Source organism: Microcaecilia unicolor, chromosome 1 (assembly GCF_901765095.1).
Source record: "Microcaecilia unicolor chromosome 1, aMicUni1.1, whole genome shotgun sequence".
Taxonomy (NCBI): domain Eukaryota; kingdom Metazoa; phylum Chordata; class Amphibia; order Gymnophiona; family Siphonopidae; genus Microcaecilia; species Microcaecilia unicolor.
Genome location: NC_044031.1, coordinates 550,908,926 through 550,924,974, shown reverse-complemented (window position 1 = coordinate 550,924,974; position 16,049 = coordinate 550,908,926). Strand labels below are relative to the sequence as shown.

The window sequence follows — 16,049 nt, the reverse complement described above, 5'->3', positions numbered from 1 at the left end:
TCTAGGGATCCTCTTGTAACATAGTAGATGATGGCAGAAAAAGACCTGCACAGTCCATCCAGTCTGCCCAACAAGACAAACTCATATGTGTATACCTTACCTTGATTTGTACCTGCCTTATTCAGGGCACAGACCGTACAAGTCTGCCCTCCACTATCCTTGCCTCCCAACCACCAACCCCTCTTCCCCCCACCTGCTCCGCCACCCAATTTCGGCTAAGCTTCTGAGGATCCATTCCTTCTGCACAGGATTCCTTTATGCATATCCCACGCATGTTTGAATTCCGGTACCGTTTTCATCTCCACCACCTCCCGCGGGAGGGCATTCCAAGCATCCACCACCCTCCCTGTGAAAAAATACTTCCTGACATCTTTCCTGAGTCTGCCCCCCTTTTTTAATTCCACCACCATTTTTTGTCCCCACAACTTTCCATAGAGGGTGGTCCAGATATCACCATCCTCTCTGTGAAAAGGTATTTCCTTATGTTGCCTTTCAGTTTCCCTCCTTACAGTTCCATTTTATGGCCTCTAGTTCCTATGCAACCAGCTTTTCCTACCTAAGCGCACAACTATGGAACGCATTGCCAAAAGCAATAAAAACTAAGCTTGACCACCTAAATTTTCAGAAAGCACTAAAGACAGACCTGTTCAGAAGAGCACACCCCACCGACTCAACATAAAAATGCCTGTTCACCTGTGACACAATGCAACCAAAGACCGTAACGAACATTACCTGACTCTTCTTCCCCCTTTTCCTCTCTAAGTTCCCCCAACTGTACCTACCATACATGTACCTCATGCTACTACAAAATCACTTTGTATTCATTCATACCATGTATTTGTTCAGACCGTAATCAATAACGCCGTTAACGGTTATATGTAAGCCACATGAGCCTGCAAAAGGTGGGAAAATGTGGGATACAAATGTAACAAATAATAATAATAATAATAATCTCCCCATTTCTTTAAAAGGTTGGTTTATTAACATCTTTCAAGTATTTAAATGTTTGTATCACATCTCCCCTATCTCTCTTCTCCTCCAGAGAAGATGGTTGTATATATTTTTCCCCTGAAACAGCAGAAATTTGATAGCATAATAAAGGCCTCCATAGAAGAGGACTTTTGTGACAGATAAGTCTTTTGAACTTGTATGGTATTTGAAGATTTGTTTCATAGTTAACGTGTATAATATTGAATATTTTCTGAAAAGACAAGATAAAAGACCATGTTTATGTTTGTTTATTCCATGACTTGATATACTGCCTTTACTTCAACAAGGTCAAAGTGGTTTACATAAAATCAGTAAAAGACAGAAAGGAGCTCCAATTAAATAAAGGAGTGAAAGAACACAGGCATTCAGTTATGACAAGAAAACTAAATACTATAAACAAAAACTAATAAAACAGGGAGGGACCATGGATTTTTAAGGGAAGATAGAGGACATGTAAACATGGCCACCAAAAGATAAAGCCGGACATGGGGTAAATAATCTTAAGGGCTCCCTGCCACCTCATTTTTGCTCCTGTCCTGTGCCGGGCCCCCTGTTTCCCCTGATCTCCTGCTCCTGTGCTGGGTTTTCATGTTAATTCTGCTCTGCCAGCCACAGGTCCTTCTTTCTGCTGCATCCTGCCTATGCGGAAGGAGGCGGGACACGGCAGATAGAAGGACCCATGGCCGGTAGAGCAAAATTAACACAATAACCTGCACAGGCTCAGGAGACTGAGCCAGTCTTCTGCTTGCCACTGGAAACTTCCCTTCTCTCGATCGCTGCAGCGGCAGTGGTGTGTGCCGGTGCTGGGCCCCCTTGGAGGCTGGACCCGGGAGAATTTTGCCCCTTGCCCCTTCTCGGCAGGCCTACATGTAAAGATATACAAATGTTAGTGATATTTGAAAAGGAATATTTAATATTAAGGAGTTTTGTTTTGTTTTTAAGACTAATGATCAATATGAACCCGCATGTTTTTCACTTACTGGATTTCTTTGAGGCCCTTTTCTCTTTTTAAAACATCTTTTCACAATATCAGTTTATATAAGCAAATGTTTTTTATATAGTTGTATTTTACCTTTGCTATCCTTTGTCTTTTTGTTCTGTAATAGGCAGATAAATTCCAAGAACAAAAGCTAGGGCAGAGTGATGTACTGTACTTGGGGTCCTTTCAGTTTGATATAAAGAGGGACTAATATGTTTAACCTCCGAAAATAATTTCCCCAGCCTAATAGTGTTGATTGCATGGTCACCAAAGAGGAGCTGGATAAGAGGGAGGCATTCTTCTTTCTAGGGAAATGTGTTTGTACTGCACATACCATTAATCCATGAAGACTCTCTATCGTCACTAGAATTTACCACTGCCTTTTGTTCTGGGTCATCTGATATATATTTTCCTTCCCATCTGTGCATAGAAACAGGGACTATAGGAATTGGTGGTAATTTCTCTCTCCAGTTTGGTCCATCCTCATCTATTAAAGTTCTTGTTATTCTACAAGAATATAAAAAAGAGTCTCCATAAATAAAAACACAAACCATTTTAGACGTTTAGGATTCTTAAAACATATTTATCTTCAGTTGTCGGTGATACCTAATAACAAAGCAAATCTGTCAATGACCTATGAATAAAAAGCATCTAAAAAACCAACTTTAAACAAAAGTATATTTTTGGATGAAATATTTGGAGAATCTATTTTTTGCAGAATATATGCATTTTTTAAGTTCAATCCTCTTTATTTTTAAACCAATAAAAAATATTAAGAACAACATAAGCAATAATGCAACATGTCAGACGACAAGATTGAAGTCTCTAAAGTAATTTGGAATTAATATAAAGACCAAATGCTTCATATTTATGCATCAAACAAACAAGATTCCACCAATGATTCAGCGATATACTGTTTAGCTGTCAAGATAGTTCTCGGCTCCTGGAAGGACAACACAACAGTATAATGTTTCTGATTCAAGTAAACTGGAGGGGGGGAGGCGGAGGGGCTGCCAGATAACCAACTCGTAGGTAACCTACAGTATAGCTAAAAATATGCCCTGTGTTGAGATACTTCTGAACACTATATATGCAAATTTATGCAATATAATAACATATGTACATGGTATCAGTTGCAACTCTACAGGACCAGCAGCTTGAACGTTTAGATCAATCCACTTTGGCCACTTTCACGAGAGTCCAAGAAGCACAATGTGCAACAAAAACAGACTGGGTAATAGAAGAATTAATCGAAGTTCTGACCTCAAAATTGACTTCAGTTATGTAGCTCATGGTCTGCTGTTTCATTGGCTCATATAAATTTTGTACACATGCAGTGACTTGACAAGTTATGTTGAAGTAAAGGATAAAATGGGCGGGGGGAGGGGGGCAGAATGACAAAGCGGCTCATTTTCAAAGCACACAGACTTACAAAGTTACATAGGTTACTATCCAGCTTATAATCGAAAGTGATCGCCGGCCATCTTCTGACACAAATCGGGAGATGGCCGGCGATTTTTTAAAAGCAGCGAAATCGGTATAATCGAAAGTGGCATTTTTGACTGCATCGCCGCTTTCCCGTCGCTTCGCCGGCGAAAGTTCAAGGGGGCATATCGGTAGATAAGCGAAGGCGGGACATGGGCGGGAATGGGCGTGGCTACCAGATGGCCGGCTTTCACCGATAATGGGAAAAAAAAAGCGGCGTTAAACAGTATTTCGCCGGCTTTACTTGGTCCTTTTATTTTCACGACCAAGCCTCAAAAAGGTGCCCCAACTGACCAGATGACCACTGGAGGGAATGGGGTATGACCTTCCCATATCCCCCAGTGGTCACCAATCCCCTTCCAAACTAAAAAAATAAAACTAAAAACCTTTTTTGCCAGCCTGTATGCCAGCCTCAAATGCCGTACCCACCTCCATGACAGCAGAATGTGTTGTATCCTCAGACAGCCTTTCCCTGGTTGCGATGTGGCTCTCGGGTGAGTGTGACACCTTTTCTGTTAGGTGCCCTGCAGAGTCACATTAGCAATGCATTGTGGTGGGTGTAGGGTACTGGGCTCTACTCCCATGGTGCTTTTCCCCCCTGCTAACTGGGTCAGAGTGTGCCCTGTTTTGTTTCCTGTTGTAGTCCATGCGGTAGTGGCCATTTTTGTAAGCCAGTTTTAGTTCCCTTTCCTGTGTTACCCACATTAGAGAACGTAGTTCTTACCTTGCATGGTGCTGAAAGAGGGCATTGTACACCATTGTGCCAGCTCTGACCTACTGCTAATCTTAGTACCAGGGGACTCTTTGCCAGTGGGGCACAACCTCTGATCTGCAGTTAACTGTGAGTAAACGTGCCTATTTCAAGAAAGGACTTTTTCAGAGAGATTAGTCTTCAGGTGTGAACTGGTATGCCAAAGTTATACAGCAGCAATAAGTCCTAGAGGCTGTATGCAGGTCCCTGGAACAATTTTAGTGGGTGCAGTACATTTGTGGGTAGTGGGTTTGGGGGGTTGGGGGGCTCAGCTCCCAAAGTAAGGGAGCTATGCACGTGGGAGCTTTTCTGAAGTCCAGCGCAGTGACCCCTAGGGTGGCTGGTTGGTGTCCTGGCATGTCAGGGGGGCCAGTGCACTAAAAATGCTGGTTCCTCCCACGGCCAAATGCCTTGAATTTGGCCGGGGTTTGAGATGGCCGACATAACTTTCCATTATCGCTGAAAAACAAACCCGGCCATCTCAAATCCGGCGAACTCCATGGCATTTGGCCGGGCTAAACCGTATTATCGAAAAAAAGAGATGGCCGGCCATCTTTTTCGATAATACGGTTCCGACCAGCTGTAGCGCCGCCGCCAACATACAGTGGTGGAAATAAGTATTTGATCCCTTGCTGATTTTGTAAGTGTGCCCACTGACAAAGACATGAGCAGCCCATAATTGAAGGGTAGGTTATTGGTAACAGTGAGAGATAGCACATCACAAATTAAATCCGGAAAATCACATTGTGGAAAGTATATGAATTTATTTGCATTCTGCAGAGGGAAATAAGTATTTAATCCCTCTGGCAAACAAGACCTAATACTTGGTGGCAAAACCCTTGTTGGCAAGCACAGCGGTCAGACGTCTTCTGTAGTTGATGATGAGGTTTGCACACATGTCAGGAGGAATTTTGGTCCACTCCTCTTTGCAGATCATCTCTAAATCATTAAGAGTTCTGGGCTGTCGCTTGGCAACTCGCAGCTTCAGCTCCCTCCATAAGTTTTCAATGGGATTAAGGTCTGGTGACTGGCTAGGCCACTCCATGACCCTAATGTGCTTCTTCCTGAGCCACTCCTTTGTTGCCTTGGCTGTATGTTTTGGGTCATTGTCGTGCTGGAAGACCCAGCCACGACCCATTTTTAAGGCCCTGGCGGAGGGAAGGAGGTTGTCACTCAGAATTGTACGGTACATGGCCCCATCCATTCTCCCATTGATGCGGTGAAGTAGTCCTGTGCCCTTAGCAGAGAAACACCCCCAAAACATAACATTTCCACCTCCATGCTTGACAGTGGGGACGGTGTTCTTTGGGTCATAGGCAGCATTTCTCTTCCTCCAAACACGGCGAGTTGAGTTCATGCCAAAGAGCTCAATTTTTGTCTCATCTGACCACAGCACCTTCTCCCAATCACTCTCGGCATCATCCAGGTGTTCACTGGCAAACTTCAGACGGGCCGTCACATGTGCCTTCCGGAGCAGGGGGACCTTGCGGGCACTGCAGGATTGCAATCTGTTATGTCGTAATGTGTTACCAATGGTTTTCGTGGTGACAGTGGTCCCAGCTGCCTTGAGATCATTGACAAGTTCCCCCCTTGTAGTTGTAGGCTGATTTCTAACCTTCCTCATGATCAAGGATACCCCACGAGGTGAGATTTTGCGTGGAGCCCCAGATCTTTGTCGATTGACAGTCATTTTGTACTTCTTCCATTTTCTTACTATGGCACCAACAGTTGTCTCCTTCTCGCCCAGCGTCTTACTGATGGTTTTGTAGCCCATTCCAGCCTTGTGCAGGTGTATGATCTTGTCCCTGACATCCTTGCTCTTGGCCATTTTGTACAGGTTAGAGTCTGACTGATTCACTGAGTCTGTGGACAGGTGTCTTTCATACAGGTGACCATTGCCGACAGCTGTCTGTCATGCAGGTAACGAGTTGATTTGGAGCATCTACCTGGTCTGTAGGGACCAGATCTCTTACTGGTTGGTGGGGGATCAAATACTTATTTCCCTCTGCAGAATGCAAATAAATTCATATACTTTCCACAATGTGATTTTCCGGATTTAATTTGTGATGTGCTATCTCTCACTGTTACCAATAACCTACCCTTCAATTATGGGCTGCTCATGTCTTTGTCAGTGGGCACACTTACAAAATCAGCAAGGGATCAAATACTTATTTCCACCACTGTAGATCGCCGGTATAGATCTATGTAACTTTGTAAGTCTATGTGCTTTGAAAATGAGACCCTAGTGTACATTTTTCTAGGATAGTGTTTTCAATTCCCACTCAGATTCTAAATGTTCTGGGTTAGGGATCACTACATTCAATCAGTAGCTCAATTGAAGACCATGAAAGAACAACTTCTGGGGGAGATTATACTTCCAAAGTATTTCTTGCACTGACAATCTTTTTGTCATGTATTAACTGCCCCAAGGTCCTCATACCTTTTTTTTTTTTTTGCCAGGACCTCCAAGATATTGGTCTTTTATTAATCTTACTCATAAGAAAATGCCACAACAGCCAACTAAGCTGTAGTTGTGGAGGATATCACCAAGGATTCAGTCAATAGGGAATTTGACGACATACTTGGAGCCAAATGAAGTAGAATGAGATGTAATACGTCTGATTCCATACACAGAAAAAAAGACAAAAAAAAAAGAAAAGAAAGGAAAAAGCCCCTAAATCAATAATCAAATGAAACCAAAAAGTAGAGGTGGACCCTTGCCAGCTTATTTTCGAAAGAGAAAAACGCCCAAATTCCGACCTAAATAGGGCGATGGACGTCTTTCTCTTGTGGGTGCCCAAATCGGTATAATCGAAAGCCGATTTTGGGCGTTTCCAACTGCACTCCGTCGCGGGAACGCATAAAGTTGACGGGGGCGTGTTGGAGGCATGGTGAAGGCGGGACTGGGGCGTGGTTATCGATTGAGGAGAGATGGGCGCGCTCGGCCGATAATCGAAAAAATAAAGGCGTTTTTAGCCAGAATTTAGGACACTTTTTCTGGACCCTGTTTTTTCACGAACAGGTCCCAAAAAAGTGCCCTAAATGACCAGATGACCAACGGAGGGACATTTACCATTATTAAACATTCATCCTTGTTTTCATGATTTGCGAATCTTGTTTGCTTACCAGAGAAGCAGTAAATTGAATGATAAATTATGTCAGGCTGACATTTGGAATAGACGGAGCTGGCGACAGAGAGGGGGTGGTTCCCATCGTGCATGTGGGAAATGCACGGTGTGCAGCATTATGATAAACACCAATGTATTTGTGGACAATAAGACAGGAACATCTTATGACCTGCAAGCGATTACAGACTGCACATCCAGAAATGTCATTTATGTTATTAGCTGCCCGTGTGGATTGTACTATGTGGGCCAAACTTCTCGAGCCTTGAAGACTCGATTAATTGAACATAGACATTGTATTCAGATCTTCCCAGGGCCCTCGCTCCAAGTGCACAGAGTTTCCAGGTGCTTTTTGGCTAGGATCAGGCGACCCTCAGGGGGAGGAATGCTGGCTTTGGCCCAACCCCTGGTAAGCCTTTCCTCAGCTAAGAGGTGCCCAGCTCTACCACCGGCTGCCTTTCAGGTGCTGTGGAGGACTTGCAGCTCATCTGCATATTCTTACAGCCTTCTCCGGGGTGACACCCAGGTCCACTCCGATCCACTCAGGGCCTCCGCGGGGCATTTTTCTCTTTACATCTAATCTTCTTCCCAGTTACTGAAGTACCTCAGTCGTTTATGGCCCCTATTCACATTCTCTTCCTAGCCCTATCCCTTCCTAATCTTTTCCCTCACCCCCTACCTCTCTCCGCTACAGGAACTCACTGCCCATCCATCGACTTCATCACCTCACCTTCTCTCCTACCCTCTTCCTCCCTCTTGGCTTTTAATCTCCGTCTCTTTCTTCCCTCCATTTTGCCTTCCCCATTCCACCTAAATACCTCTCGCCTTCGACGCCTTCGTGGCCACACCTCTCCTACTCTCCTCCGCTCTCTTTTACTCCTTCTCTTACTCTCAGCCGGTGACATCAATCCCAATCCTGGCCCCCCTCACCAACTATTATCCCAACTTTACAGATCTCACCACGACCTCTCTAACCTCATCTCTATTTCTCTACTCCCCTCCTCTTCTCTGCCCTTCTCTTGCGCCCTATGGAATGCCCACTCTATCTGTAACAAACTCCCCTACATCCAGGACCTTTTTATCTCGTGTCACCTCCATCTGCTCGCCATAACAGAAACCTGGCTCTGCCCTGATGACTCTGCTTCAGTCGCAGCCCTCTGCCATGGCGGTTATCTATTTTCACATACTCCTCGCCCTGCTGGACTACTTCTCTCTCCCTCCTCCAGATTTCAACCCCTTCTTCCACCTCAATCTCACTGTTTTTCCTCCTTTGAAGTCCACTCTATCCACCTTTTCTCTCTTCTGCCTCTTCAAATAGCGGTCATTTATCGTCCCCCTGATAAGTCCCTTTCATCCTTTCTCAGTGACTTTGATGCCTGGCTTGCCTTCTTCCATGATCCTTCCTCCCCCTCTCTCATCCTTGGTGACTTTAATATTCCTGCTAATGATCCTTCCAACTCTTATATTTCCAAGTTACTCGCTTTAACGTCCTCCTTTAATCTCCAACTATGCTCCACCTCCCCCACTCATCAAAATGGTCACTGTCTTGATCTCATCTTCTCCTCCATCTGTTCACCCTCTAGTTTCCTTGCCTCTGATCTTCCCCTCTCTGATCACCATCTTATAAGTTTCACACTTAAATCTCCTCCCTCCCAGTCCCGTCCTATCTTATCTAATTTATCTAGGAATCTTCACAATATTGACCCTTCATCTCTATCCTCCCATGTTTCAAACCTCCTCTCTACTGTGGCACCATCCACGTCTGTCAACGAGGCTGTTTCTTCTTACAACAATACTCTATCCTCTGCCTTAGACACTCTTGCACCTTTGATGACCCGCCCTATAAGGCGTACAAAACCCCAACCTTGGCTGACTTCTAATATCCGCTACCTACGTTCCTGTACCCGCTCCGCCAAACGCCTCTGGCAGAAAACTCGGGCCCTTGCTGATTTCTTACACTTTAAGTTCATGCTGACCTCCTTCCAATCTGCTCTTTTACGTGCCAAACAGGATTATTATATCCAACTGACCAACTCTCTTGGCTCTAACCCTCGACTTCTCTTCACCACATTGAACTCTCTCCTCAAGGTGCCCCCTCCCCCAACCCCCCCTTCATTATCTCCTCAGACCCTTGCTGAATTCTTTCACGACAAGGTTCAAAAGATAAACCTTGCATTCTCTACCTCGCCACCTCTCCCTCCACTAGTCCGTTCTCCTCTCTCTCCTTCCCCTCATTCCCTTTCCTCCTTTCCTGAAGTTACTATTGAGGAAACTACACTTCTCCTTTCTTCCTCAAAATGTACCACCTGTTCCTCTGATCCCATTCCCACCCACCTTCTTAATGCCATCTCTCCTGCTCTTATTCCTTTTATCTGTCACATTCTCAACCTCTCACTTTCCACTGCGACTGTCCCTGCTGCCTTTAAACATGCTGTGGTCACACCTCTCCTTAAGAAGCCTTCACTCGACCCTACTTGTCCCTCTAATTACCGACCCATCTCCCTCCTTCCTTTTCTCTCCAAATTATTTGAGCGCGCTGTTCACCGCCGCTGCCTTGATTTTCTCTCCTCACATGCTATTCTTAACCCACTACAATCTGGTTTTCGCCCTCTCCACTCAACCGAAACTGTGCTTACTAAAGTCTCCACTGACCTATTAATGGCTAAATCCAAAGGTCAATATTCCATCCTCATTCTTCTTGATCTTTCCGCTGCTTTTGACACTGTCGATCACAGTATACTCCTTGGTACCCTGTCCTCACTTGGATTCCAGGGCTCTGTCCTTTCCTGGTTCTCTTCCTACCTCTCCCTCCGCACCTTTAATGTTCACTCTGGTGGATCCTCTTCTACTTCTATCCGTCTGCCTGTCAGCGTACCTCAGGGTTCTGTTCTTGGTCCCCTCCTCTTTTCTATCTACACTACTTCCCTTGGTTCATTAATCTCATCCCATGGCTTTTCCTACCATCTCTATGCTGATGACTCCCAAATCTACCTTTCTACCCCTGATATCTCACCTTGCATCCAAACCAAAGTTTCAGCGTGCTTGTTTGACATTGCTGTCTGGATGTCTCAACGCCACCTGAAATTAAATATGACCAAAACCGAGCTTCTCATTTCCCCCCCCCAAACCCACCTCCCCACTCCCCCCGTTTTCTATTTCTGTTGATGGCTCTCTCATTCTCCCTGTCTCCTCAGCTCGAAACCTTGGGGTTATCTTTGACTCTTCTCTCTCCTTCTCTGCTCATATCCAGCAGATTGCCAAGACCTGTCGTTTCTTTCTTTACAACATCCGTAAAATCCGCCCCTTTCTTTCCGAGCACTCTACCAAAACCCTCATCCACACCCTTGTCACCTCTCGTTTAGACTACTGCAATCTGCTTTTTGCTGGCCTCCCACTTAGTCACCTCTCCCCTCTCCAGTCGGTTCAAAACTCTGCTGCCCGTCTCGTCTTCTGCCAGGGTCGCTTTACTCATACTACCTCTCTCCTCAAGTCGCTTCACTGGATCCCTATCCGTTTTCGCATCCTGTTCAAACTTCTTCTACTAACCTATAAATGTACTCACTCTGCTGCTCCCCAGTATCTCTCCACACTCGTCCTTCCCTACACCCCTTCCCGTGCACTCCGCTCCATGGATAAATCCTTCTTATCTGTTCCCTTCTCCACTACTGCCAACTCCAGACTTCGTGCCTTCTGTCTCGCTGCACCCTATGCCTGGAATAAACTTCCTGAGCCCCTACGTCTTGCCCCATCCTTGGCCACCTTTAAATCTAGACTGAAAGCCCACCTCTTTAACATTGCTTTTGACTTGTAACCACTTGTAACCACTCGCCTCCACCTACCCTCCTCTCTTTCTTCCCGTACACATTAATTGATTTGATTACTTTATTTTTTGTCTATTAGATTGTAAGCTCTTTGAGCAGGGACTGTCTTTCTTCTATGTTTGTGCAGCACTGCGTACGCCTTGTAGCGCTATAGAAATGCTAAATAGTAGTAGTAGTAGTAGACTCTTCAGCTTGGAAAAGAGACGGCTGAGGGGAGATATGATTGAGGTCTACAAAATCCTGAATGGTGCACAACAGGTAAAAGTGAATCGATTTTTCACTTTTTCAAAAAATTCAAAGACCAGGGGACACTCAATGAAATTACATATACTTTTAAAACAAATAAGAGAAAATATTTTTTCACTGAAAGAACAGAAGTTCTGGAAATCGCTGCTGGAGAATTTGGTAACCGCAGTTAGTGTATATATATATATATATATTTTTTTTTTTTGTTACATTTGTACCCCGCGCTTTCCTACTCATGGCAGGCTCAATGCGGCGGGCGATGGAGGGTTAAGTGACTTGCCCAGAGTCACAAGGAGCTGCCTGTGCCGGGAATCGAACTCAGTTCCTCAGTTCCCCAGGACCAAAGTCCACCACCCTAACCACTAGGCCACTCCTCCTTTAAAAAGGTTTGGACAAATTCCTAGAGGAAAATTCCATAGTCTGTTATTGAGATGGACATGGGGAAAGTCACTGCTTGCCCTGGGATTGGTAGCATGGAATGCTGCTACTAACTGGGTTTCTGCCAGGTACTTGTGACCTAGATTGGCCAAGATACTGGGTTAGATGAACCATTGGGCTGACCTAGTATGGCTATTCTTATATTCTTATACTTGAGTTGAAAGAGAAAGATCAATAGATAAAGACATCATGCTTGGCAAGGTTGAAGGGCAACGCAAAAGACAAAGACCAGCAATGCAATGGATCAATACAGTAACAGCAGATATGTATGCCCCTCTATCAACAATTAGCATCTGGACTGAAGACTAAACACAGCTCAGAACAACTACAGGATTACCATTGGCCAACATTGACTTGACAGTATATGCTGGTGACTTGCCTGCCTGGTGTGAAGGTGGCAGACCTCACGTATCACCTAGATAGGATTTTAGATAGTGCTGGAGAGAAGCCAGCTATCTTGGTACATGTAGGTACCAATGACATAGGAAAATGTGGGAGGGAGGTTCTGGAAGCCAAATTTAGGCTCTTAGGTAGAAAGCTGAAATCCAGATCCTCCAGGGTAGCATTTTCAGAAATGCTCCCTGTTCCACACACAGGACCTAAGAGGCAGGCAGAGCTGCCCAGTCTCAATGCGTAATTGAGATGATGGTGCAGGGATGAGGGTTTAGATTTGTTAGGAACTGGGCAACATTTTGGGAAAGGGGGAGCCTATTCCGAAAGGATGGGCACCACCTTAACCAAGGTGGGACCAAGCTGCTGGCATTGGTATTTAAAAAGTAGATACAGCAGCTTTTAAACTAGAAACTGGGGGAAGACCGACAGTCGCTCAAAAGTGCAATGCTCAGAATAAGGTATCCTTCAAAGATATCACCAAAACAGGGAAGATAGGGCATCCTGATAGCGAGGTTGCAATAGAAAGCATAGTAGACCAGGTGTCTTTAATAAAAAGCAGACAGATTTTCAAGATTGCACATTATCACTGTCAACTGCTAAGCAATATGTAAATAGAACAACAAACTTAGTCTGAAATGTCTATATGCAAATGCAAGAAGCCTAAGAAATAAAATGGAAGAGTAGAATATTTTGTACTAAATGAAAAAATAGATATAATAAGCATTTATGAGACTTGGTGGAAGGAGGATAACCAGTGGGGATACTGTCATACCAGAATACAAATCACAGTGATAGGGTTGATCGAATTGGTGGAGGGGTAACATTGTATATTAAGGAGGGCCTTGAATCGAAAAGACTAAAAATTCTACAGGACACGACACATATCTTGGAATCCCTATGGATTGAAATTCCATGTGTAAAGGGGAAAAGGAAAGTGATAGGAGTGTACTACCGTCCACCTGACGAGGATGAAGAGACAGATATAGAAATGTTATCAGAAATTAGGAAGGCTAACAAACTTGGGAATACAATAATAACGGGTGATTTCAATTACCCCGATATTGATTGGATAAATTTAATATCAGTGCATGCTAGATAGGTGAAATTCCTTGCTGGAATCAAGGATTGCTTTATGGAGAAGCTGGTTCAGGAGCCAACAAGAGGAGGAACAATTCTAGATCTAGTCCTTAGTGGAGCGAATGATCTGCTGCACAAGGTAATGGTGCTGGGACCTCTTGATAACAGTGATCATAACAATATCAGATTTGATATAAGCTCTGGAGTAACTACACACAGGAAATCCAACACATTAGCATTTAACTTTCAAAAAGGAGACTATGATAAAATGAGAAGTACAGTGAATAAAAACTTACAGGAGCAGCTGCAAAGTTCAAAAATTTACATCAGGCGTGGATGCTGTTCAAAAATACCATCCTGGAAGCCAGGCCAAATATATTCCGTCTATTAAAAAAGGAGGAAGATCAAACCACAACTGGCGTAGTTAAAAAGCAAGGTGAAGGAAGCTATTAGAGCTAAAAGAAAATCCTTCAGCAGATGGAAGAAGGATTCAACTGAAAATAATAGGAAACTACATAAAGAATGGCAAATCAAATGCAAAGTGCTGATAAGGAAAGCAAAGAAAGACTTTGAAAAGAAGATTGCAATGGAGGCAAAAACACATAGTAAAAACTTTTAAAGGTATATTAAAAGCAAGAAGCCGGCAAAAGAATCGGTTAGACCGCTAGATGACAGATGGGTAAAAAGGGGACTCTGGGAAAACAAGGCCATAGAGGAGAGAGTAAATTAATTCTTTGCTTTGGTCTTCACCAAGGAAGATGTGGGAGAGATACCAGTGTCAGAAATGGTATTCAATGCTGACGAGTCAGAGAAGCTGAATCAAATCTCTGTAAACATGGAAGATGTAATGCAGCAATTTGACAAATTGAAGTGTAGCAAATCGCCAGGACCAGCTGGTATACACCTCAGAGTATTGATAGAATTGAAAAATGAACTTGCAGAACTATTGTTAGTAATATGTAATTTATCTTTAAATTCAAGCATGGTACTGGAAGATTGGAGGGTGGCCAATGTAACGCCAATGTTTAAAAAGGGTTCCAGAGGTGATCTAGGAAATTGAAGACTGGTGAGCCTGACGCTGGTGTCGAGCAAAATAGTAGAGACTATTATAAAGAACAAAATTACAGAGCATATTCAAAAGCATGGATTAATGAGACAAAGCCAACATTGATTTAGTGAAGGGAAATCTTGCCTCACCAATCTATTGCATTTCTTTGAAGGGGTGAACGAACATGTGGATAAAGGTGAGCCAGTTGATATTGTGTATCTGGATTTTTTTTTTTAATTTATAAGTTTCAACAATACATTCACAATAAAGCAAATGCAAGAAAATCAAGAAATAGTAAAAAGTAAAAATAATGTGTCCTTTAAATATAAGGGCTTAAGAAATGAGCATTATTTACTTAGTCCACAATAAGATTGATCAAGATACAAAGCAATGAAATAAGGAAATATTGTGAACAAAACAAACACTCTATACATTGAGAGGGTGGAATTCAAACCCCACCAGCGGTTTTAGCTACCTACAGGCACTTCTACAGCTGCCTCTCTCCCCCCCCTCTTTTACAAGTATAAACTGCTTCAATTTTTCAGGTTCAAAGAATACATAGTAAACCATATTCAAGGAAATAAGGCATCTGCAAGCAAATTTAAGTTTAAAAGTACCTCCTAGTGATAGTATCCGAGGCCTCAGCCCCAGGAACTCTCTCCTCTTTCTCTGGGTAGTTTTACTAATATCAGGAAAAACTTGTATTTTCAATCCGAGAAATTGAGCTGCAATGAATCTGAAGTAAAGTCTAAGTATATGGTTCCTATCAGATTCGAATGCAAAGGCTGCAAGAAGAGTCGTGCGCTCCGTTATGGTTTCTAAAGATGTTTCGAGAAATTGAGTTAGATTCAATTCTGGAGCTTCCACTGCAACAGTTTTAGCTCCAGTAATATAATACGCCTTTATAATTGGAGGTAATGCATCTTTTGGAATTCCCAAAACTTAATTAAAATACTTCTTTAGCATTTCCACAGGAGGTATCAGAGGAGTCTTGGGAAAATTTAAGAATCTTAAATTATTACGGCGTAGTTGGTTCTCAAAGAATTCCATCTTCCTTAGTGCCATTTCTTTTTCAGATACTACGTTATCCACAACAGTTTGAAGTTTTTTAATTTATATATCTGGATTTTCAAAAGGCATTTGACAAAGTACCTCATGAAAGACTCCAGAGGAAACTGGAAAGTCATGGGATAGGAGGTAGTGCTCTATTGTGGATTAAAAACTGGTTAAAGGATAGAAATCAGAGAGTAGAATTAAATGGTCAGTATTCTCAATGGAGAAGGGTAAAATAGTGGGGTTCTGTAAGGGTCTGTGTTGGGACTGCTGCTTTTTAACATATTTATAAATGACCTAGAGATGGGAATAACTAGTGAGGTAATTAAATTTGCCGACGACACAAAGTTATTCAAATTTGTTAAATCGCAAGAGGATTGTGAAAAATTGCAAGACGACCTTACGAGACTGGGAATCCAAATGGCATATGATGTTTAATGTGAGCAAGTGAAAAGTGATGAATGTGGGAAAGAGGAACCAGAACTATAGCCACGTGATGTAAGGTTCCACGTTAGGAGTCACGGATCAGGAAAAGGATCTAAGTGTCATCGTTGACGAGAATGTTATAATGCCTTTATATCGCTCCATGGTGCGACCTCACCTTGAATACTGTGTGCAATTCTGGTCACTGCATCTCAAAAAA

The 16,049-nt window shown here is 43.3% G+C and overlaps 1 protein-coding gene across 3 annotated transcripts in view; it reads right to left on the bottom strand.

Moving 5' to 3' along the window:
- The window catches only part of SPAG1 (sperm associated antigen 1), a 184,513-nt gene that overhangs the window by 50,987 nt on the left and 117,477 nt on the right, over window positions 1–16,049 (bottom strand). For all 3 annotated transcript variants that reach the window (XM_030217278.1, XM_030217286.1, XM_030217295.1), the window contains one exon: window positions 2,304–2,476. In XM_030217278.1, coding sequence (XP_030073138.1) covers window positions 2,304–2,476 — 173 coding nt within the window. The remainder of the gene's footprint in view (window positions 1–2,303; window positions 2,477–16,049) is intronic.